This window comes from Zalophus californianus, chromosome 3, assembly GCF_009762305.2.
Source record: "Zalophus californianus isolate mZalCal1 chromosome 3, mZalCal1.pri.v2, whole genome shotgun sequence".
NCBI classification, from domain to species: domain Eukaryota; kingdom Metazoa; phylum Chordata; class Mammalia; order Carnivora; family Otariidae; genus Zalophus; species Zalophus californianus.
Genome location: NC_045597.1, coordinates 99,114,361 through 99,139,825, shown reverse-complemented (window position 1 = coordinate 99,139,825; position 25,465 = coordinate 99,114,361). Strand labels below are relative to the sequence as shown.

Here is a 25,465-nt window from a genome sequence, read left to right as displayed (position 1 = left end):
TTGTGAGGAAGACTGTATTAAACTTTTGGTGCAGCAGGGAAAAGTGATTAACCTGACAAAGATTCATGAGCACATATGCTTCCAGCTTTGAGCTACTGTGTGGAATGAAACCTGAAATTATAAATTCCATAGTATGCACTGCTTTGGCAGATTTTAGTGTGAGATTATGCATGACTACACCTCTCCCACAAGTTTGCACAGGCTTAGGAATTTTTTTATTAAGGTTGTTATGCAATACGCATCTTAGCAAGGGCATACAAATGCGTGGAAAGAATATTCCCAGGCATATTGATCTTGATTCATAATTATGCGTCCCCCTTCACTGTGTTAGTGAATTACATTTTCTCTTCTGTTTTGCTAAGGAGGAGAGCATTGTTTTAAGCTTATTGTAATTGGAGCCATCTTTCATAAACCAGTTTTTGATCTATCACAAATAAATTATAAGCTAGATTCAATTATGAAGCCATTAACACACTTCACATGAATAGAAAATGAAAACAAGTTCTGTAGGAAGATAGGAGATTTAACATGCGCCTTGACTTTCTTACCTTCCTAAAACCCCACTAACATAACCAGTGAAGGGATTATTTTAAGGCTTCAACTCCATGAATGGAGAGAACTGGAGAAGAGATCATTTTGGAAGCCAGGAAGCAGATGAATATGGAGTGATAGAATAAACAGAGCTAAGAAACTGAATTTAGTCATGCAACAGAGAAAACTAACAACAAATCTGATTGATAGACTAGCCAAAGATCTAGAACTAACAATAGGGGATAAAAGGAATGTATGCAGATTAGCTTCAGAGACAGAACAGATCCCATCTGTCTTTCTCTGCTCTGAGTCCAAACATGGGAAGCTAGACCTTCACCCTTCCAGCAGGACACTGAAAAAGCCGTCTCGGGGAAACACGGCTAGCCCATGAGGAAAGACATGACATTGGAAAGATACTGACATTGGAGGTTTCCTCATTCAACAAACCCACCCTGATGCTCCTGCAGTAAATCTCATATCAGACCAGCGCCCCCTCTCATATCCTCAGAGCTTCCAGCTGGTGTTTTAGCATCTCACTCTTAAATATTATCAGGTACAAAAACTGTGAGATGTCCAAGGAAAGCCTTTAACCTAGAAGCTTGAAAATAAAGAGAGAAAAGGGTTTTAGGGGAAAAAAAATCAAATAAGTATCAAAAACCTCACAAAGAGAAGCTACATAATTCTGAAACAAAGGAATTCTACCCCAAAATAAACAGGTAAATAAATGGAATGTTCCAAAAACATAAGGAAGGCCTTAGAAATTAACTATGAGGAGAAATGAAAATTTTCAATAGAAAGATTGGAATATAAAGCTGAGGAATTTTATCAGAAAAAAAAAAAGAACAGGAGATGGAAAATAGGAGATAAAATCTAAGACAATTAGGAAATTGATAAAGGAAGATTGGCATTAAAAAAAAAAAAAAGCCAGAAAGAGAAAATGGAGAGGAGGAGATAGTTAATGATCTGAGTTTCCAGACGGAAACACTCACCAAATAAAACAGATCAGTCTAGTGTAATGTTTTCAAATATTGAAGGTGAGGAGAAGATCCTGTGCTACTATAAAGAGGAAAGAAAATATCCAGATCATATACATAGGATGAGCAATTAGTGAGAATAAAAATGTTTCTAAAAACTTCAGTAAAGGCTATTGTTCTGTAGTCATAGTAACAAGTAGCCATTAAAACTGGTTTTAAACTCATTTAATGATCGAAGTCCCCTCTCTCTAGTAAACATGCCTTTGCCAGCCAATGAATCAGATGAATCCTTCACTTATGACCTTTGACCACTCAGGGATGGATTCGTTCCAGCAAACACACCCAAGGAAGTGCGAGAATCACTACAAATGATAGCAATCCACTTTGATGCCTTCAAATGCCACCAGTCCCTGAAATTCATGCTTCCCCCAAATCCTAGACAAGTTCGGCACTCGGCTCTGCTTGGAGAGACTGTGCCGGCTAGTGTAGCTCTTTCTTACTACAGTAAGCAGTAACATTAGCTTTGTCCTTTTATTTCAGATATTGAGTCTCATCAGCCTTTGACATAGACTGAATTTTAACTTCTGAACAGGAGCATTGGAAGCTATAAAGAGGGGAGCCTGGGTGGCTCAGTCAGTTTGGTTTTGGTTCAGGCCATGGTCTTGCATTCATGGGATCGAGCCCCACATTGGGCTTTGTGCTCATCGCAGAGTCTGCTTCAGATTCTGTCTTCCTCTGCTCCTTCCCCAGCTCATGCTTCTCTCTCTCAAATAAATAAATGAATAATCTTAAAAAAAAAAGCTACAAAGCAATGAATAATGGCTTTGAAAATATGAGGAAAATAATTAACAACTTAGAATGATCTATCATTTAAATACAAGAATTTTTAAAAGGGCATGCAAGATCTTTTTTTAAAACTTATTTTATTAAATTCAGTTAGTTCACATATAGTGTATCATTAGTTTCAGATGTAGAGTTCAGTTATTCATCCGTTGCATGTAACACCCAGTGCTCATTACATCACATGCCCTCCTTAATATCCATCACCCAGTTACCCCATCCCCCCACCCACTTCCCCTCCTGCAACCTTCAGTTTGTTTCCTATAGTTAAGAGTCTCTTATAGTTTGTCTCCCTCTCTGATTTCATCTTATTTTACTTTTCCCTGCCTTCCCCTATAGTCCTCTGTTTAATTTCTTAAATTCTACATATAAGTGAAACCATATGATAATTGTCTTTCTCTGATTGACTTTTTTGCTCAGCATAATACCCTCCAGTTCCATAGACATCAATGTAAATGGTAAGATTTCATCCTTTTTGATGGCTGAGTAATATTCCATTATGTATATGCACACCACATCTTCTTTAGCCATTCATCTGTCGATACACATCTGGGCTCTTTCTGTAGTTTGGCTATTGTGGACATTGCTGCCATAAACATTGGGGTGCAGGTGCCCCTTCAGATCACTACATTTGTATCCTTTGGGTAAATACCTAGTAGTGCAATTGATGTATCATAGGGTAGTTCTATTTTCAACTTTTTGAGGAATCTCCATAATGTTTTCCAGAGTGGCTGCACCAACTTGCATTCCCACCAAGACTGTAAGAGGGTTCCCCTTTCTCCGCATCCTCGCCAACATTTGTTGTTTCCTGACTTGTTAATTTTAGCCATTCTGACCAGTGTGAGGTGGTATTTCACAGTGTTTTTGATTTGTATTTCCCTGGTTCTGAGTGATGTTGATCATTTTTTTCATGTGTCTTTATGGCCATTTGTATGTCTTCTTTGGAGAAATGTCTGTTCATGTTTTCTCCCCGTTTCTTGACTGGATTTTTTGTTTTTTGGGTGTTGAGTTTGATAAGTTCTTTACAAATCTTGGATATTTGCCCTCTATCTGATAAGACATTTGCAAATATCTTCTCCCATTCTGTTGGTTGTGTTTTGGTTTTGTCGACTGCTTCCTTTGCTGTGCAAAAGCTTTTTATCTTGATGAAGTCCCAATAGTTCATTTCTGCTTTTAATTCCCTTGCCTCTGGAGACATGTCTAGCAAGAAGTTGCACAGCCAAGGTTGAAGAGGTTGCTGCCTGTGTTCTCCTCCAGGATTTGATGGATTCTTGTCCCACATTAGGTCTTTCATCCATTTTGAATTTATTTTTGTGTGTGGTGTAAGGAAATGGTCCAGTTTCGTTCTTCTGCATGCTGCTGACCAGTTTTCCCAGCACCATTTTTTTGAAGAGACTTTTTTCCATTGGATATTCTTTCCTGCTTTGTCAAAGATTAGTTGACCATAGAGTTGAGGGTCCATTTCTGGGTTCTTTCTTCTGTTGCATTGATCTATGTGTCGGTTTTTGTGCCAGTACCATACTGTCTTGATGATGACCGCTTTGTAATAGAGCTTGAAGTCTGTAATTGTGATGCCACCAGCTTTGGTTTTCTTTTTCAACATTCCTGTGGCTATTTGAGGTCTTTTCTGGTTCCATACAAATTTTAGGATTATTTTTTCCATCTCTGTGAAAAATGTCAGTGGTTTTTTGATAGGGATTGCACTGAATGTATAGATTGCTCTGGGTAGCAAAGACATTTTAACAATATTTTTTCTTCCAATCCATGAACATGGAATGTTTTTCCCTTTCTTTGTGTCTTCCTCAATTTCTTTCATAAATGTTCTATAATTTTCAGAATACACATCCTTTACCTCTTTGGTTAAGTTTATCCCTAGGTATCTTATGATTTTTGGTGCAATTGTAAATGGAATCAATTCCTTAATTCCTCTTTCTTCTGTCTCATTGTTAGTGTATAGAATGCAACTGACTTCTGTGCATTGATTTTATATCCTGCCACATTGCTGAATTCCTGTATGAGATCTTGCAATTTTTTAGTGAAGCCTTTTGGGTTTTCCACATAAAGTATCCTGTTGTCTACAAAGAGTGACAGTTTGACTTCCTCTTTGCCAATTTGGATGCCTTTTATTTCTTTTTGTTCTCTGACTGCTGAGGCTAGGACTTCCAGTAGTATGTTGAACAACAGTGGTGAATGTGTACATCCCAATTGTGTTCCTGACCTTAGGGGAAAAGCTCTCAGTTTTTCCCCATTGAGAATGATATTCACTGTGGGCTTTTCGTAGATGGTTTTTATGATATTGATGTATGTCCTCTCTATTCCTACATTGTGGAGAGTTTTAATCAAGAAAGGATGCCATATTTTGTCAAATGCTTTGTCTGCATCAATTGAGAGGATCATATGGTTCTTATCTTTTCTTTTATTAATGTGATGTATCATATTGATTGATTTGCAGGTGTTGAAGCACACTTGCAGCCCAGGAATAAATCCCACTTGGTCGTGGTGAATAATCCTTTTAATGTACTGTTGGATCCTACTGGCCAGTATCTTGGTGAGAATTTTGGCATCCATGTTCATCAGAGATATTCGTCTCTAATTCTCCTTTTTGTTGGGTTCTTTGTCTGGTTTTGAGATCAAGGTAATGCTGGCCCCATAGAACAAGTTTGGAAGTTTTCCTTCCCTTTCTATGTTTTGAAACAGCTTCAGAAGAATAGGTATTAATTCTTTAAATGTTTGGTAGAATTCTCCTGGGAAGCCATCAGGCCTGGACTCTTGTGTGTTGAGAGGTTTTTGATTACTGCTTTAATTTCCTTGCTATAAGTTATGGGTCTGTTCAGGTTTTCTATTTCTTCCTATTTCAGTTTCGGTAATTTATATGTTTCTAGAAATGCATCCATTTCTTCCAGATTGCCTAATTCATTGGCATATGGTTACTTATAATATGTTCTTATGATTGTTTGTATTTCTTCGGTGTTGGTTGTGATCTCTCCTCTTTCGTTCATGATTTTATTTATTTGGGTCTTCTCTCTTTTCTTTGTGATAATTCTGGCTAGGAGTTTATCGACCTCATTAATTCTTTCAAAGAACCAGCTCCTCGTTTCATTCCTACTGTTCTTTTGGTTTCTATTTCACAGATTTCTGCTCTAAACTTTATTATTTCTAATCTTTCTTTATTTCTCTACTCCTGCAGGGTTTAGGTTTTATTTGCTATTCTTTTTCCAGCTCCTTTAGGTGTAAGGTTAGCTTGTGTATTTGAGACTTCTCTTGTTTTTTGATAAAGGCCTGTATTGCTATATACGTCCCTCTTAAGACTATCTTCGCTGCATCCCAAAGGTTCTGAACTATTGTGTTTTCATTTTCATTTGCTTCCATGAATTTTTTTTAATTCTTCTTTAATTTCCTTGTTGACTGATTCATTCTTTAGTAGGATGCTCTTTAGCTTCCAAGTATTTGAGTTCCTTCCAATTTTTCTCTTAGAATTGAGTCCATGTCTCAAAACACTGTGGTCTGAGAATATGCAGGGAATAATCCCAATATTTTGGTACTGAGACCTGATTTGTGACCCAGTATGTGATCTGTTCTGGAGAATGTTCCATGTGCGCTTGAGAAGAATGTATTCTGTTGCTTTAGGATGAAGTTCTCTGAATATATCTGTGAGGTCCATCTGGTCCAGTGTGTCATTCAAAGTCCTTGTTTCTTGGTTGATCTTCTGCTTAGATGATCTGTCCATTGCAGTGAGGTGGGTATTAAAGTCCCCTCCTATTATTGTATTATTATCAATGTGTTTCTTTAATTTTGTTATCAGTTGGTTTGTATAATTGTCTGCTCCCAAGTTAGGGGCATAAATATTTACATTTGTTAGATCGTCTTGTTGGATAGACACTTTAAGTATGATATAGTGTCTCTTTTCATCTCTTATTACAGTCTTTGGTTTAAAATCTAATTTGTCTGATATAAGGATTGCTACCCCAGTTTTCCTTTGATGTCCATTAGCATGATAAATGGTTTTCCACCCCCTTACCTTCAATCTGGAGGTGTCTTTGGGTCTAAAATGAGTCTCCTGTAGACAGCATATTGATGGGTCTTGCTTTTTTACCCAATCTGATATCCTGTGTCTTTTGATAGGAGCATTTAGCCCATTTACATTCAGAATAACTATTGAAAGACAGGAATTTAGTGCTATTGTATTACCTGTAAAGTCACTGTTTCTGTAGACTGTCTCTGTTCCTTTCTGGTCTATGCTACTTTTGGGCTCTCTCTTTGCTTAAACAATCCCCTTTAATATTTCTTGTAGGTTTGGTTTAGTGATCACAAATTCTTTTAGTTTCTGTTTGTTCTGGAAGCTTTTTATCTCTCCTTCCATTCTGAATGACAGCCTTGCTGTATAAAATATTCTTGGCTGCATATTTTTCTCATTTATCATCTTGAATATATCATGCCAGTCCTTTCTGGCCTGCTAGGTCTCTGTGGACAGGTCTGCTGCCAGCCTGATGTCTCTACACTTGTAGGTTAAGGACCTCTTGTCTTGAGCTGCTTACAGGATTTTCTCTTTATCTCTGAATTTTGCAAACTTCACTGTTATATGTCAGGGTGTTGATCTATTTTTATTGATTTTGAGGGGGGTTCTCTGTGCCTCCTGGACTTGAATGCTTGTTCCCTTCCCCAGATTAGGGAATTTCTCAGCTACAATTTGTTCAAATAAACCTTCTGTTCCTCTCTCTCTCTCTCTCTTTCCTCATCTTCCAGGACCCCTATTACTCTAATATTATTGCCCTGTATGGTATCACTGATTTCTTAAAGGCTCCCCTCGTGATCCAGTAGTTGTTTTTCTTTTTTTCTCAGCTTCCTTACTTTCCATCATTTTGTCTTCTTTATCACTCTCTCTTCTGCCTCGTTTGTGCTAGCAGTTAGAGCTTTCATTTTTGACTGCATGTCAGTAATAGCATTTTTAATTTTAGCCTGATTAGACTTTAATTTTTTTTATTTCTGCACTAAGGGATTCTCTAGTGTCTTTTATGCTTTTTTTTTCAGCCCCAGCTACTATCTTTATAGTCATTGTTTTGAATTCTAGTTCCAACATTTTACTTATATCCATATGGATTATATCTATGGCAGAGAGTATTTCCTCTGGTTCTTTCCTTTTTTGTAAATTTCTCCTTCTGGTCATTTTGTCCAGAAAAGAAAGGAGGAAAGAAAGAGAAAGAAAAAAAAAAAAAGGCAGCAAAAACAGCAATAATATCAACAACAACAACAACAACAACAACAACAGAAAACTTTAGCAAGTGTTTCTTGTATATGCTGTGTACCCTCTGCTGTTGTGTTTTGGCTGCTCTTTCCCACTGGTTCTTCTTTCTACAGAGTTCCTCCTTGCTTGTAGTGGGGAGTGTTTGTTCCTTTAAGTAGGTATGCTTTGATTTGTTTGTGAAGTTAAGCCAGAAGCTGATGTTTTGGAGCTTTCTTTAATCAGTAGACTTGGTATATGCTGGGGTTTGTGTTGGTCTTCTGAGGGAGAGGCCTGCTGTGCTGGCTCACAAGCTAACTTGAAGGGCATGCAAGATCTTAAACAATTTACTTCTCATATACCCTTTCTGTGGAAGTCACTGAAAGAAACCAACCAAGAGGAAGATGTGGGTTACTGGAAATAGGAAATCCAATTTAGGGGAAAAAAGCAAAAGACAATGATGAAGATGGTAAAGAGTCCAGGATGTTAGTTATAACCCTGAGCAAACCAGTCCACACTGCAGATTGTACCAGTTATCTAGTACTTCATAACCAACTAACCCAACATGTAGTGGCTGAAGACAAGCATCTTTTCTCACATTTTGCTGGGCAGTTCTTCTTACTGATCTCAGCTAGGTTGACTTATGCATCTGTGGTTAGTTGGCAGTTCAGCTGGAATTGATTGGTTCCAGATGGCAGTCCTCACATGTCTGACAGCTGACCGGGTGTTGGCTAGGGCCATCAGGGTGCATGGGCTATGTTTCTCTCCTCTTCAATCGGGTGAGTCTTGCTCTTCACATGGCAGCAGGGTTCTAAGAGCCCAAACCACAAGGACTTTTCAAACCTCTACTGTGTCACATTTGCTAACATTTCATTGGCCCAAGCAAATCTCATGGTCAAGTTCAGAATCAAAGTGGAAATTGTACTCAAAGTTATAGAGCAAGGGAGCATGGCTATAAGAAAGGGAATCTTTGTTGACCATTTTTTGTTAGCAATCTACCACTAAGCTTAGCAAAAGATTCCAGGAGAAAATTCTTTAAGAAGACAAAATTGGCAAAATGTTCTCAGTGTGTCTGAATATGCTGAAAGAAGATTTAGACAATTGTCAAAGAGTTTGATGTTCAACTTATGAGAATCATAAAAGTAACTAAGCAAAGGGGAAAAATAACAGGATATCTGAGGATATCAGAACATTGTTCAGCAAATAAAAATAACCATAGTTTGCAACAGACTTACTGGTAATTAGTGTTTAGTCATATGCCAGTCAACATTGAATATTGAACTAACCAAAATTACAGTTTGACCATATTAGGAGAAAAAAATGGGGTGCAAAAAGTGGGTACAGATGGTGGGGCAGGAAAGATTAAAGAGTGGAGCCCTACTCTCTGGTCCTCTTCCTGAAGGAAAATCAAGACATCATATTTAAAACTAGAGAGCCCAGAAATAACAATGCAAGAATACTACCTACAGAAATGGGTACTAATACCAAAACAATCAGGTAAGAGAGGAGAAGCTGCTGCCTCTGGGAAGGAGGAAATGATAAGTGGGGGGAGGAGGACCTGCTGTGTTTCACAATCAGCTGTACAGAAATATTTGTATTCAACATTATGTGCATGTTAATTTAAAGACAAATAACAAAAGAAAAGAGACGGAAAATAAAGTGATCAATGTCTTTAATACAGAATGATATATAATAGTCTCTAATATCAAGTGACAAAACACAAGATGCAGAATAACTTGTATATTAAACAATTATTTATGTTTTAAAAATGGAGTGCAGATATAAAAATATATTTGGTGTGTGTCTATAATAATTCATCAGCAAGTTCTGTTGAGTCTACATTCAAAATAAATCCCAGTTCCAGCCATATTTCTCCCTGCATCCCTCTCATCCTTCAGAAAGCCATCACGTCATGCCTCTGCTAGGTTAGCAGCCTCTCATTGCTTGACTGGCCTCCCTGCTTCCATCCTTAGGTCTTGTCCCCACACAGCAGCCCAAGGAATCCAGTTAAAGGAGAAATTAAATCACATCAGCCCCCTGTTCAAAACCTTTAAAGTATTTTTTCTTTTTTTTCTTTTTCTTTTATTTTTTTTAAAGATTTTATTTATTTATTTGAGAGAGAGAGAATGAGAGACAGAGAGCACAAGAGGGAAGAGGGTCAGAGGGAGAAGCAGACTCCCTGCTGAGCAGGGAGCCCCATGTGGGACTCGATCCTGGGACTCCAGGATCATGACCTGAGCTGAAGGCAGTTGCTTAACCAACTGAGCCACCCAGGCGCCCTAAAGTATTTTTTCAATCTGCCAAATAAAACCAGACTCCTCACCAGAGCTCCACAGCCTCATATGATCTGGTTCTGACCTCAGTTTTTCTTGTTCTACTTCATTCTTACCTCAGAGTCTTTGCAACTCATAGCCCCTCTGCCTAGAGTGCTTTTCTCAGATACTGTGAGGCTGGCTTCTCACTCAGATCTGTGCTCAAATGTCCTCTCCCCAAAGAGACCTTTCCTAGTTCCTCTCTCTGTATCCTCCCTCCCTACACACCACCTACTTATTGTTGTCTATCACCCCACCCTCATTCAGTTTTCTTCATAGCACTTAACACCACTTGACATTTAATTATATATATAATATTTAGTTGTTTATTATCTATCTCTCCCAACAGAATGTAATTAGTGTCCCATGAAGAACACTAGAATCTAAAGTCCCATGACAGAAGCTGTTTTGTTTATTGCATTTATCCCCCAAGCACCTAAAACAGGGTCTAGTGCATAGCAGCTATTAATACATTTCTCTTGAATAAATTAATAAACAAAAATACACACACATACACACAAACCAACTATTTATAGTGGCTGCTTTGGGGAAGGAAATTGGGAACTTGGGTGTCAGGCATGAGAGAGCAAAAGAGACTTACTTTTCACTTCTCTATGTCCCATGACCTTCAAACTCCTCCAGCAGCCAGAGTCCGGGCAGTGGTCTCCATGGTACCACACACCACGGTGCGCTAGGGTGAAAAGGGGAAAGGTGAGAACATTTATTTAGATTTACTTTATTCTTAAAAGAAAGAAGACATTATTCACATTGAATTCATCGATTTTTTAGTACATGTAAATTATTTATAAATTACCTTCTGAATTGCATGTTCAATACTTTTTTTTACTGACAAGGATATAAAATCAATAGAGTTTTGGTCTGTAAATTTGGTCACAAACTGACATGTTTGATTTGTCTCACACTGTTTTAAAATTGTTTGAATCAACATTCAAGTCCAAAATTTTCACCTAAGATTGCAGATATCTGGGGTTTTTTGAGACATCAGAGTTGCTGTCGATTCCAGTCCTATGATTCATAGAGCCACGTGAGCACAGCCCTGTTTAGAAGGTATGTAATCCTGTGCACCATGGTTTTCTCCAATGGCTTTCTGTGGGTTCTCATGTTTAGCTCACCTCACTTCCTGCAGGCATTTCAGTTTACGAACCTTTTCTTACTGTTTCTCAACCTCAGCCAAATAATTTGTACCTCATAGTTCAGAAGATTGAGTTCAGAACTCTCCCTATCTCTGCCCTGCACTTACTCATTCAATCCTGTTGAGCAAGAGTAATAGGGGACAGAACAGACATTGACACAACCATGATTAATTGGAGAGTGTGAATCATAGTCCCTCAGTTGTGTCCTGGCTGAGAGCAGGCGGAGAACCACTGTTCTGCAATTTTGTGCCTTGATATCCTGATTATATGCAGTCCTTCTTTGTTATGTTTGTATTTACAGCCTCATAGAAACTTCTTGTAAGGAGTGTTTTGTGTACAGCACTTCTGAGTTCCTTAGAGTAGTGAGTATTGAGATTTAATAGAGACTTGTTGGTTAAATGATTAACATAAAAAAGCATGGATACACCTGAAACTAATATAACATTCTATGTTAATTATACCTCAATTAAAAAAAAAGCATGTTTACTGCCAGTACTTATATCACCATTGTTTGTATAGCTAAATATATGGAGATAGTAAAAGACATGCACACACACACACACACACACACACACACACACACATATGTTCCTTTAGTAAAAGCAAGAAGAATGTCTTGATCATTTTTCTTTCCCTCTAGAGCCTAGGGAAGTGGCATTGCTATAACAGGTGCACCATAATAACTGGATGAATAGATGAATAAATGAGTGAATAAAGTCCATGATATCCACCTGGATAATAATCATAGATACTATTTATTAAGCATTATCTGTGGACTGGCCAGTGAGCTAAGTCCTTAATGTCATTTTCTCATTTAATCCTCATAATAATTATATACGGGCAGTGTTTTTTTTTCTTTTACTTTTACAAACAAGGAAATAAGACTTCGAAAAGTGAAATAAGTAGTCCACAACCACACAACTACTAAATGGCAGACCCAGGATTCAAACCCAGGACTTTCCAAGGCTAGTAGTCTTTACTAAGAAAAACCAAAAAAAACCAACCAAACAAAAAACCCTCTGGATGAGAAGATGTTGACATTTATCCAGTATTTACATCCACTGACTTAGTTGTCATGAAAAATAAGCTATAAAATCACCATATTCTGCAAGAAGAGAACAGAAGTTAAGAATGTCTTTAGCCAAATTAATAGGGAGGGGGAAAAAATCAATAGGACATTCAGAATAAAACCCAGGACAGGTTTAAGTACATGGCCAATAGAAATTACAACATTCACATTTTAAAAACTTGATCAGAAGTTAGAAATGACCTTGAAAAATAGTAGACAGTTGGAAATTACCTGTTATAAAAAGGGGAAGTGGCTCCTTGGGCACAACTTCTATTTATTGTAGATAAAAAGTAGTGAGCAGACCAATTAAAAAAAATACGAGATCAAAACTCCAGTTTCATTCATCCAACAGGAGCACTTCCTACATGACTAAGGGACTGCTGGGCAAAAGAGACATCAACAGGTTGCAGGCTTAGGCTCCACTGCCAAGGAACTCATCATCTGCTAGAGGAGTTGAGGAGTTTACACATGAGAGAAAGAGACGACTAGGTCAAGTGAGACCCAACGTGGATGGTCCTGCCAGGAAATCAGAAAATTTTGGACTGATGGCTGTTAAATGGAGAACTTTGGGGCAGCAAAGGGTTAAGAGACCCCTCTCAGCGGCGCCTGGGTGGCTCAGCACTTTAAGCATCTGCCTTCAGCTCAGGTCATGATCTCGGGTCCTGGGCTCAGGTCATGATCTCAGGGTCCTGGGATTGAGCCTGACATCAGGCTCCCTGCTCCACGGGGAGCCTGCTTCTTCCTCTCCCTCTTCCTGCCGCTCCCCCTGCTTGTGCTTTCTCTCTCTATTTCTCTCAAATAAATAAATAAAATATTTAAAAAAGAGAGACAGAGAGACCACTCTCAGGCCAGTCCGCATACAATAGCACACACCACTGAGAGAGAGCTGTAACTGGAGTCCTTAAGATAAAAGACTTAAATAAATTAATCAGAATTGTTCTGAACATGATAAGGGGCTCAGATGGCAGAGGGTGAGGCAACAGTTGAATTAAGAAGAGCTAAACATATTTCTCCAGTAGAAGATGGGTTCAAGGCAATTTGTTTAATGAAAAGGAAAATGTTAATTAGATGGAAAGCTGAGGGCCTGGTTTGTGTGTGTGTGTGTGTGTGTGTGTGTGTGTGTGTGTGTGTGTGTGTGTGTGTGTGTGTGTATCTGTGTGTGACTCTAAGTAAAAAATCCAAGAAGAACCCTTAAGCTGGCTGGCAGACCATTCATGGGGTGATGTGAGGGAGCTTTTTAGTTTACTTTTAAATTTTTTCTATTTTTCCCCATTTGACAAATAATACATGAATATATTTTCCCTTCCACAATTATAAAAGTTATAGGTCAAAATAAAGTCCCCTTTGGCCACGTCTCAACTGTACCACATCCAAATCTCAATACCTCCTCAAATGATTTTTTCTGAAATGTGAAGTCAGGCACATGCAGTATTTGAGCAGGAGTCCAAAAAAAAGAGGGGGCTGGGGTCGCTTGCAGTAATAAGAACACTAACTCCCCTTTAGTAAGCAGGTGCTGTGCTACTGTCTACATATAAATTATTAGCTCATTCAGCAGATTTTTTTTTGTGAACTCCCATGTGCCAAGAACTAGGAATACAACAGTGACCTCAAAGAGTTCGGAAAGCTTGGCCTATTTTTCTCGGCACACCGATAAGAAAAGCAAGACTCAGAGAGATGAAGGCACTCCCCCAAGGTTACTGCGAGAGAAGTGGCAGTGCTGGGATTCAAACCTGGTCTGTGTGTCTTCAAAGACTGGCATTCCTTCCTCCACTATTCCGCAGTTGTTTTCAAACCTTTCATTTTAAAAGCAGAAGTCCTTTTTTATGCAAATAAAATGATCAACTCACAGCTCAATACAGGAAAAAAAAAGTTAAAGTAGAAGCACATTGGTTTCCTTTCGGTGGCCTGCTTGTAAAAATAAGTGTGTTCTCAGCAAGAGGACTGGATGGAATTGCTTAAGGATTAAAAACTCACAGGACCAAGTGTCCTGTTGTGAAAGAGCTTCAGGGATGACTAGCAAATGTTAATGTTGATGGAGATCATTAGGGCTAGTGAATTACAAACCTGAAGATGGCTGGGAATGGCAGATTCCTGTCTCTCTCCCAGTACATGTGACCTTGCATTGCTGATCCTAAACTCACTGGGACTCTGAGATCTGGTATTGTTAAAAGTTCCCCTTGGTGACTGGTGCTCAGTTGGGTTTGAGGAGCAATCCCAGCACAACTCCGCTCTGTGCAGTGATTGCTCTTTGCCCCCCCAATCAATCTTCCACCCATTGTCCCAGTCTGGAAATATTTGACTAGACTTGTACAATAGGGCCACCCTTTGGGATGCCGAGCATTTGTGGATTATCATCCTGAAATGCCTTGTTCCCCTCCTTCTGCTTTGATTTTTCATTTCTACCTACCCCTCAGTTATAAGCCACATAATGCTTTCTAGAATGATGTAGGTCTGGTATTCCTTGCTTGGTCTAATATTTGCTTCCTAGTTACTGCTCTAATTTCTCATTCTTGTTGGTGAGTTAAAATGCTCTTCCAGATAGTGCCAAGCTCATTTGATTCAGCACTTCGGCTTCTCTTTCGGATGCTGTGTCCTGGCAAAATCCCATCTCCCCCTCCCTCTGCCCTACCAATTCCCCCAGGTCAACCCGGGCTTCATGGATTGGACCCAGGACACCACTCCTTATTATAGTGATCAGTTACCATTTCCCCTCTGAGCAATCATCCAATATTTGCCTTTCTTTTTTTTTTCTTTTAAGATTTTATTTATTTGAAAGAGAGAGTGAGAGAAAGCACGCAGGGAGCCTGATGCTGTACTCAATCATGACCTGAGCAGAAGGCAGAGGCTTAACCAACTAAGCCACCCAGGTGCTCTCTCTGCTTATTTCTACTCATGGAAAGTTCCCTTTTTCACTAAAGAGCCTGTCCTTTGTTGGAGAGTAACAATGGCTTTAAAAAAGAATTCCTCTAAATCTTTGGCTAAAACTAGCTATTCTATAGTTTCTGTCTATTTGTTCTCCCCTCCAGAATAGTGTTTCTCAGTGTGGCCCCCAGACCCAACTGGTAACTTGTTAGGAACACAAACCCACAGGCCCTGCTACTGACCTGCTAAACAGAAACTCTGGGGAGGGAGCTCAGAAATCTATATTTTAATAAGCCTTCAGTTGATTCCAATGTACTCAAATTTGAGAACCACTGCATTACAAAGCAAGACTCTTGGACCAACTTTCCTGCACACATTTAGCTTGAATTAGAGTTTTTAGTTACATTGATACTACAAGGTGTTGGTCCAACTCCCAAAAGACACTTCACTGTTTCTAGTATAGTTTATCTCTTGGGCAAAGGGCACATCATTTGTTGTAGGTTTTTTTTGAGGGGTGGAAACAAATCTTTTATTTTTTTTTATTTCTAACTATGCCTAGGGATAAAGTGTTCTTTAGGCTAAGTTTGATAAACACTGGTCAGTTATAGAAAATAGTCAATATGTTTCTAGCATAAACACAGAACATTAGTTCTTGATACTTAGTGTGTCCTGTAAATATTTAACTGACAGATGGTTTTGAAAATGTATGAGAGATGTGATGGTTAGTTGTGGTCAACATCAAGCTTGGTTAATCAAAAAGACTTTATGAGAGACATGAGAATGATGTTGGACGTGGACAGAACAAATGCAATATTATAGGCAGAAATAGGGATAAGCACAATGTTGCAGGCAGAAGTCAAGCTAATAAAAATGGCCTCATACACTGGTTTCAGTGGTTTGGGAATCCAAATGCCTGGAATTTTACAGTTCTGCCACTTACAAGCTGTGTGACTATGCTTTGCATCCGTAATCTGGGGTGTCACAGTGGTACCTCCACGTGGTGGGCAGCATTCTAAGACGGCCTCAAGATTTCTGCCCTGTGGTGTGCATGCCCCTCCCCTGCAAGTATGGGGTGGCACCAGTGAATATGATGAAATATCACTCCTGCAAGTAGGTTATTAATCAGTTGCCTTAGAGTTAATCAAAGAGAGATAATCCTAGGTGAGTCTGACCTATCAGATAGCTTTTAGAAGAAGGTAAAGCCTCAGAGAGACTCTCCTACTGCCGTAGAAGAAATCAAACAACTCATGAGAAGAGAAGCCACATGGCAGGAATCTGAGGGTGGCCACTTGGAGCTGAAAGTAATCCCCTGCTGGGAGCTAGTAAGAAAACCAGGACCTTGGTCACCTTGCTGCAAGGAATGAACTCTGCCAAAAACCAGTGAACTTGGAAAAGGACCAGAGCCCCAGATGAGTTCACAGCCCCAGAGGACACCTTGTTTAAGCCTGTGAGACCCTCAACAGAGGACCCAGCTAACTTGTACCTGGACTCCTGACGCACAGAAACTGTGAGAGAATAAATTAATGTCATTTTAAGCAACTAGTTTTGTGATGACTTATTATAGAATATTAGCAATAGAAAACCAATATACTATCTCAGAGGGTTGTAATGAAAAGATGCTTCTAGGGGCGCCTGGGTGGCTCAGCCATTAAGTGTCTGCCTTCGGCTCAGGTCATGATCCCAGGGTCCTGGGATCGAGCTCTGCATCGGGCTCCCTGCTCCGCAGGAAGCCTGCTTCTCCCTCTCCCACTCCGCCTGCTTGTGTTCCCTCTCTTGCTGTGTCTCTCTCTGTCAAATAAATAAATAAAATCTTAAAAAAGAAAAAGAAAAGATGCTTCTAAAGTATTTATCATAACGCTTAACATTTAGTAAATGCTTAATAAACTTAAAAACATTAGAAATGGTTTTGGATGACGAGATTTGAGAAAGAAAGGCCACAAGGATCAAGGGTTCTGTTGGGAAAGACGTTACATGTTGCTTGCAGAGCGAGCATGGTTAGTGATGCCGATGTGGCCTGATGGGAAAAGGCCTCAAGCCCTCTGGTCTTTGGGGGCCATTTGGTGGGGGGGAAATGAGGCACCAGTAGAACAAGACTCCAGTGAGATAGAAACTGAGGATCTCTGAAAGGCCACACTCATTGGGCCATCTAGAAAGATGACATCTTATACATGGGTCATTGTTCCAACTGTGTGGCCTGTCATTGAAGGGATTCTTAAGCACTTGAGCATTGAGACAGCGTTTCTCTCTCAACACCCACCCCCCTCGGTGCTGTTCCCTTAGCAATGCTTTCTTCTTGTTTCACTAACAAAAGCCTGACTTGCAACTTGGGCGTGTCCTTTGTTCCATACTCACCTCGCCAATCAAATGGACCCCCAATACCCATGCTCTGACCACGGTCTTATTAAGGACCTTGTCCTGAACTGACCCCATCCCGACCTTACCAATAATCTCAGTTGTTTTTGAACCCTATAGAACCAGCCCCAACCATGTTTCATCACTGTCCTGTCCTACCTGATGGGGTTCTGGCTAATTTGGGCAAACAGGGCCCCTTCTCAAAGAAAACATATTTTTAGTTGACTGAAAATAATTAATTAATGACAAGCTTTAAGGTGTTTGAATTTAGAAGAATCTAACGTGGGAGAATATTGACGAAAATTGTCAAACTTACTTATTGAGAACAAATGACATGCAAAGTACTGGCCCTGATTTCATGGTGATTCAGAGAGTGAGAGGTATGGTTCATCTTCATTTACCCTATTTAGGAAATAGAACATAAGAAATTACCAACACAAATCATACCTAATAACTTAATATGGCAAAACAAGAGATGTTACAAGAGAGCTCATGACTGATTACCAGATGGATGGTAGGGGATAATAACTTCCACAGAAGTTCTAGAAGGACCATGTCACTGTGGGCTTTTGGGGTCAGAAAACTTCATGGAGGAGGAGAAAAATGTTGATCTGTATTTTAAAGAATAGGCACTGTTAAGGGCTGAATTATGTCGCCCTCCCCCAAATTTTCATATGTTGAAGTGCTAACCCTCCAGTACCTCAGAATATTATAGTATTTGAAGATGGGGTCTTTAAAAGGGTAATATCCAAATGAGGTCATTAGGGTGGGCCATGATCCCATATAACTGTTGTCCCTATAAAAAAAGGAAATTAGGACATAGACACACAGAGGGGAAGACCATGTGAGGATGCAGGGAGAAGGAGGTCATCTACAAACCAGGGAGAGGTCTCAGAAGAAACCAATCTTGTTATTGGATTTCCAACCCCCAGAACTACGAGAAAATAAATTTCTGTTGAAGTCACACAGTCATGGTACTTTATTATAGCAGCTCTAGAAAATTAATGCAGGCAATGTTTGGTATCACTTGCCCTTTGAATGCCAGGGAATTAACTGATTCCATAAGAGAAATAGGAGATAAAGAAGCAGAAGCAGAAGAGTCTAGATAAAAACAAGAAGACGAATTTCAGGAAATGGTGGAGATAAAATTAAACGCATAAAAAAAATGGACAGTGATTGCCAAGATGAACCTTTGCTGAGGAAAGAGTAGCAAGATTATGTACTCCAGCAGAGATACCTTTGTTTTGAGTCAATGGAGGAGAAAACTTTATGAACTCAATGACAGAGGCAGGAAGAAGTAGGAGGAAAGGGGTTCCATGGAAATCCATGGAGGTGAAGCCCAAAGGAGATGAGAAGCCCTGTGGAGAGTGCCTAAGCTATTGAAGACAGGAGAATAGAGGAAGAGGAAGTAACATGAGTCCTGAGATTAAGGAAGTAAAACATTGAGAATCTAAGGAAGTAAAAGGAGTTCAAAGTAAGCCTAGAGGAGCTAAAAATAAACCATACACATATGGGCCAAGCATTATATAAACCAGAAACAGGTCATTGAAATAACAATAGAGCCCTCAAATTTAGAGTTACTGGAGGTCAGAAAGGAAAGAAACAGGGAATGATTTTATTTTTTTAAAAGATTTATTTATTTATTTTAGAGAGAGAGAAAGAGTGCAAGCAGGTGAAGGGCAGAGGGAGAGAATCCCAAGACTCCAATGCTGAGCACAGAGCCCAATGTGGGGCTCTATCCGAGGACCCTGAGATCATGACCTGAGCTGAACTCAAGAGTCAGACACTTAACCAACTGAGCCACCCAAGTGCCCCCAGGGAATAATTTTAAAATAAGAAACAAAGTAATATAGGAGGACAGACTGGGTTTGGGCATCTACTTTTTAATCCTTGACTGGATCCTCTGAGTTAAAACTTTCCCCATTTTAGGGGCACCTGGGTGGCTCAGTTGGTTAAGCGACTGCCTTCGGCTCAGGTCATGATCCTGGAGTCCCAGGATTGAGTCCCACATCGGGCTCCCTGCTCAGCAGGGAGTCTGTTTCTCCCTCTGACCCTCTTTCCTCTCGTGTTCTCTATCTCTCATTCTCTCTCTCTCAAATAAATAAATAAAATCGTTAAAAAAATTTCCCCATTTTATATCAAGTTGGAAACCAACCTAAATAATAAAACAACTAATGGAAAAGGGAAATTAATTACTTCCTTCAGATGGAAGGAAGATTACTTTTTGGCTATGTTGAATAGATTAGATATAATTTACTCAAAGTATAGCTATGGAGAAGCGAGAAGCGAGTCACCACACAACTCTTTGGGAGAATCACAAAGCCTGTGACTCCTACTGGGAACGTAGGCATATTCCATACCACATGACTGATCCAACCCCTGCCTAATCCCTCAACCTCCAGTTCTCCCACCTCAGTGTTTGCCCCCAAACAATTTTTAGATGTGTCGAAGGCCTATGAGATGGTTTGGCATAGAACATGTATGCAAAGAGGGATATCATCAGATCAAGCGAACTCTAGCTCCTAGAAATCTGACCTGGAACTGATGAGTTGCGAATAAGTTGAAGCTTTGCATTATTAGAAAAGGTGAGCAAGCGCACTTATGAACAAGCGGAAACCAGGGTAAGCTGAAATCAAAAGGTCTTCGCAGGGGAGTTGAGAAATTGGTGAGTAGGAATAGAAATGGAGTGGTGAAGATGGAGGGCTGCTGAGTCATGGTGGTTATGGGATCCCTGAGCTTGCCAAGATGACCCAGGTCAGCGACTCTTCCCAGGATGCCTCTAGTGCATGAATGACTGCCAATATCCATGAGGTCTAACCCCATTGCTTCCCCTGAATTCCCAGGCGGTTCTTAGAGCCTTTACTTCTATGAATATCCTCAAGATACCCCTGCTTCAAGGAAAACAGTCAACAAAACCAAAAGACAACCAACAGAATGGGAGAAGATATTTGCAAATGGCATATCAGATAAAGGGCTAGTATCCAAAATCTATAAAGAACTTATCAAACTCAACACCCAAAGAACAAATAATCCAATCAAGAAATGGGCAGAAGACATGAACAGACATTTTTCCAAAGAAGACATCCAAATGGCCAACAGACACATGAAAAAGTGCTCAACATCACTCAGCATCAGGGAAATCCAAATCAAAACTGAACGAGATACCACCTCACACCAGTCAGAATGGCTAAAATCAACAAGTCAAGAAACGACAGATGTTGGCGGGGATGCGGAGAAAGGGGAACCCTCCTACACTGTTGGTGGGAATGCAAGCTGGTGCAGCCACTCTGGAAAACAGTATGGAGGTTCCTCAAAAAGTTGAAAATAGAGCTACCCTACGACCCAGCAATTGCACTACTGGGTATTTACCCCAAAGATACAAACATAGTGATCCAAAGGGGTACGTGCACCCCAATGTTTATAGCAGCAATGTCCACAATAGCCAAACTACGGAAAGAGCCAAGATGTCCATCAACAGATGAATGGATAAAGATGTGGTATATATACACAATGGAATATTATGCAGCCATCATAAAACACAATGAAATCTTGCCATTTGCAACAATGTGGATAGAACTAGAGTATATTATGCTAAGCAAAATAAGTCAATCAGAGAAAGACAAATATCATATGATCTCACTGATATGAGGAATTCTTAACTGTGGGTTACTGGAGTAGTGGGGGTGGGAGGGATGGGGTGGCTGGGTGATGAACATTGGGGAGGGTATGTGCTATGGTGAGTGCTGTGAATTGTGTAAGACTGATGAATCACAGACCTGTACCTCTGAAACAAATAATACATTATATGTTAAAAAAAAAAGAAGACAGTAGGAAGGGAAAAATGAACAGGGGGAATCAGAGGGGGAGACGAACCATGAGAGACTATGGACTCTGAGAAACAAACTGAGGGTTTTAGAGGGGAGGGGTGTGTGGGGATGGGTTGCCTTATAATGGGTATTAAGGAGGGCATGTATTGAATGGAGCACTGGGTGTAATACACAAACAATGAATCATGGAACACTACATCAAAAACTAATGATGTAATGTATGGTGTCAAACATAATATAATAAAATTAAATTTAAAAAAAGATACCCCTGCTTCTATCACCCAAATGAACCATTATTTTTTGTAGTGTAAGGATATTGACAACCATCTCAATAAAAACATTGGCTAACATTTATTTAACATGTGTCATGTGAAAAACACTGTTAACTTTATATATTCAGCTTATTTAATTTTCTCGATCTATGAAGCACTGTTATTATTCTCACCAATTTATAGATGGAGAAACCTAACTCAGAGAGGTTACCTCACTTGCCCAAGGTCACACAGTGATTCTGAGGCAAAGCTGATTCTGAATCCAGATCTGTACAACTTCAGATCCCAAATATGTATAATTCTATTCAACTACTGTTGAGTGACTTTCTTTAGGGTCATTTTGGGACTAGAGAGTGGGAGCCAATTACTCCAAGTGATAAAATTTAAAATGTAGGGATCAAAACTAATAGGGAAAAGACTCATCATGAATATCATGTGCTATAAAATAAAATAGTATGCATCTTGCTGAAATTTCATAAAAGAGAAGTTCTGGAAAGGTCCCCCAAAGCAAAAAATGGTGAAGGGAAATTAATTACTAACTTCAGATGTGTAATACATGCTAGATGTATTATTTTATTTTAATATATTTTTAAGGAAAATATGTATTTTTTTCTAGTTTAATTATGACCTGATTTCCTCACAAAGCCTTTTTCCTCACAAAGCCTTAAGCTCCTTAACAATGAGCTCTCTACAAAGAGGTTTTTAGAAACCAAACTTGGATATAGAAGGGATTATTACTTTGCATTAAAAAACGAAAAGAAGTGAAACTGTAGAGTTTGAAAATTTTTATATGCAAGAAAAAGAGGCTATGAAATATAAAGTGCAAGACTAACTCCTTTAGTAATGCTGAAATAATAACTAAGATGTATTTCGCAAAAATTGGGAAACTTAGCAGAGGTATAAGGAGGATATATCTATTTGAGAATGAATAATAATGTTGAATATGTATTAACACCATGAGGGCATAGATTTTTTTGTTTGTTTCCTTCACTGCTGGCTTCTCAGAAGTTACAACTTCTAGCATATAGTTAATGCTCAGGAAAAATGTGTTAAATAAATGGATAAATGACTCAAACTCAAGACACAGAGTGCTCTCTGAACTCTATCTCTAATGATACATGCATTTGAGCAAGTCATTTAGCATCTTTGGGTGCAATATTTATTTATTTACTTATTTACTTATTTATTCATGCGATTTTGGGGGGCTTCTTTATTATTTTAAAAGATATTATAAGAGGATAGGATTTGTTCTACTGAATTTCAAAAATTAACAGCATGCTACTGGTTTAAGAATAGGCAGAGGTGCTGCTGTGGTGTGTTTAGAATCAGCACCATGGCAGAAGACATCAAGACCAAAATCAAGAACTACCAGACTGACCCTTTTGACAGCCGCTTCCCCAACCAGTACCAGACCAGGAACTGCTGGCAGAACTACCTGGACTTCCACCGCTGTGAGAAGGCAATGACTGCTAAAGGGGGTGATGTCTCCATGTGCGAATGGTACCGTTGTGTGTACAAGTCCCTCTGCCCCATATCCTGGGTATCAACCTGGGACGACCGGTGGGCAGAAGGCACATTTCCTGGGAAGATCTAAACTGGCTTCACTCACCTCTCCTCTGTCCTCCCTCCTTCTCCCAGGGAGGTGAAGGGGGACCTGGGTGCATGGTGATCCCCACCCTGGGATTCTGAATCATGGCTTAACTAATAATAAATACTCATTGGAAAAGTATAAAAAAAAAAAAGAATAGGCAGAAAATCAATGGAATGGACTAGAAAATTTAGAGATAGATGTGTGTGTGTGTGTGTGTGTGTGTGTGTGTGTATCTCAATTTAGTATATGTATGCTGTGTGTATGCATTTAGAATTCCATAAAGGGGGCATACAAATTCAGTATATAAAGTGGAATGAACTGATTTGGGACACCTGATTATTGTTTAGGACAAAGAGTAATGTTCATTTCCTCTCATATCATATGCTTAATTCCAGATAGTTTAAGGACCTGAACACTTTTTAATAAAAGAAAAAATTATAAAACTACTAAAAACAAAATCTACAGAAATGTTTTTATAACCTTAGGGTGGTAAAATCATTTTTTGGAGTAATATTAAACATGTAACTTTAAAGAAGACCAGGTAAAACGTGAACACTTATATGTTTTATAATTTATATTTAAAAGTACTATAAACAAAATTGGGAAGTGAATGACAATCTAGGAAATCACAGTTATAGCATAGAAAATAAAGAATCCTTAGCCATGATAGAGATCGAGTGCTATGAATCAATAAGAATTATAAATAATGTATAACATGGTAGGAGAGCAGGAAAAGGGAATAAGCAGAGGACATTCAGAGAGGAAATTATGTAAATGGCTAACATACATCAGAAAATCTACTAATGGTAAATATATACGTGGCCAATAAACATGAAAATTCACTGATCATTAGTATAAGTTGGTACAACCGTTGGAGGCCATCTTGGCAATATGTCTCAATAGAACTGACCTAACCCAACAAGAAGGTGTAGGGCAAGAGAGTGCTGGTTTTGAACGGAGGCAGAACTGGATCTGACACTTGCCTCTGCTATTTACCAGCTGCATGACCTTGAGCAAGTTGCTTAAGTGATCTGAGTCACAGATCCGCATTGAAAAGGAGAGGGTAACAGTGCCTCCCCAGCTTGAGGGAGGATTGAGAAAATGCATGTACAGAGCCTGGCAGATGGAAGGGGCTCAATAAATGTATTTCTTCTCCTCTTACTTTCCTTGTTCTCCTTTCCCCCTTCCTCCAGATTACCTGCCAGCTTTGACTGGACTGAGGAATGATTCAAGGCAGGAAAGTCTAGCTCCTCTTTCACAAAGTCACAGTTTGGTTAAAGCATTTATATGTATGTCAGGGAGAGCTCTCAAGAAAAGTAGCAAAGCAAAGTGTTACAGTGAGTGAAGAAAAGAGCAGAAAAAGTAAATTACAAGTAAAGATTTGGCAGCATCAAGGTGATAAAAAGACAAAGAAAAAGTCAAACAAGAATGAGAGTAACACCAAATGCCAAGCTATAAAGAAAATAGATTAAAATGCAAATAATTATGCACATAAGAGTGCACGAAAAAACAAAAAGTATCAGTGAATTAGGAGGAAAAGTTAGACACAAGGAGATGATACCACACACTGATGTTAATGATGTTACTTTAAAATATTTCTGAAATTATGAAGGTGATGTCACATTACTAAAGCTTAAGGGAAGTAAAAGAAAAAATATTCCCTACATATTGCATGACTATCATTCTAGTTTATGCCCTGGTAGTATTTTTTCATAGGCATATTTTTTTGAGATATATTTCATGTACCATAAAATTAACTCCTGTAAAGTGTGCAATTCAGTCCTTTTAGTGTATTCGCAAAGACGTGCAACCATCACCACTAAGTCTGAAATATTTTCGTCACCCCACCCTTTTCAAAAGCCCATTAGCGGTTACTCTCTATCCCCATGCCTCCAGCTCTGGGTTCTACTTTCTGCCTCTTTGTGTTTGTCATAGGCATGTTTTAAGCCAGTTGAATTGGAGGTGACCTCCTTATTTCACTTAGTAGTTTATCAGAAACAAGCTTTCCATAAATGGATAAATAGTTTTTAAATTTTTGTAGAGAGAAACCATTGCTAAAATGTTTGCAGAGGGTACAAATTCTTTTAAAAGAAAGAAAAGAAACAGAGAAAGAAAAACAGGATCATTCTAGGATACCAATTAAAGGATGAAGATGTAAATAATTTATCAGCAAGCAGGCAAAATAGCTTAAGAAGTAAATACTAACTTGATCAGATGACTGAAGGGAGGGACATTTTCTTGGGTTCAATGGTCTTAACATTGTGCTATCTTTTAAATCAAAGCAGTACATGTGCACATTTACAAAAAAATCAATGGTGCTGAAGAGCTTATTGCAAAAGGTCAGAATGCTTTGCTGCTACATCCCAGCCCTGCCCCACCCCTTTACTTTCCACCCAAACCCTAGACCCAGACTTGAAAGAAGCAACCAAGTTTAACTTTCTAACAATGCTCTTAATTCTTCTG

General features: G+C 39.1%; 1 protein-coding gene and 1 long non-coding RNA gene across 2 annotated transcripts in view; one reads left to right on the top strand and one right to left on the bottom strand.

Annotated features, from left to right (window-relative positions):
- Nucleotides 1-13,908, bottom strand: part of LOC113919869 — a 43,005-nt gene extending 29,097 nt beyond the window's left edge. Inside the window, exons 1-2 of the long non-coding RNA XR_003519142.2 lie at nucleotides 13,829-13,908; nucleotides 10,477-10,566 (exon numbers count right to left, since the gene is read on the bottom strand). This is a non-coding gene — a long non-coding RNA (uncharacterized LOC113919869). The remainder of the gene's footprint in view (nucleotides 1-10,476; nucleotides 10,567-13,828) is intronic.
- Nucleotides 13,909-22,744: 8,836 nt separating this feature from the next.
- LOC113920877 (cytochrome c oxidase subunit 6B1-like) lies at nucleotides 22,745-23,005 on the top strand. The gene has a single exon (XM_027591244.1). The coding sequence runs from the start codon at nucleotides 22,745-22,747 to the stop codon at nucleotides 23,003-23,005; it is 261 nt and encodes an 86-aa protein (XP_027447045.1).
- Nucleotides 23,006-25,465: the final 2,460 nt, after the last annotated feature.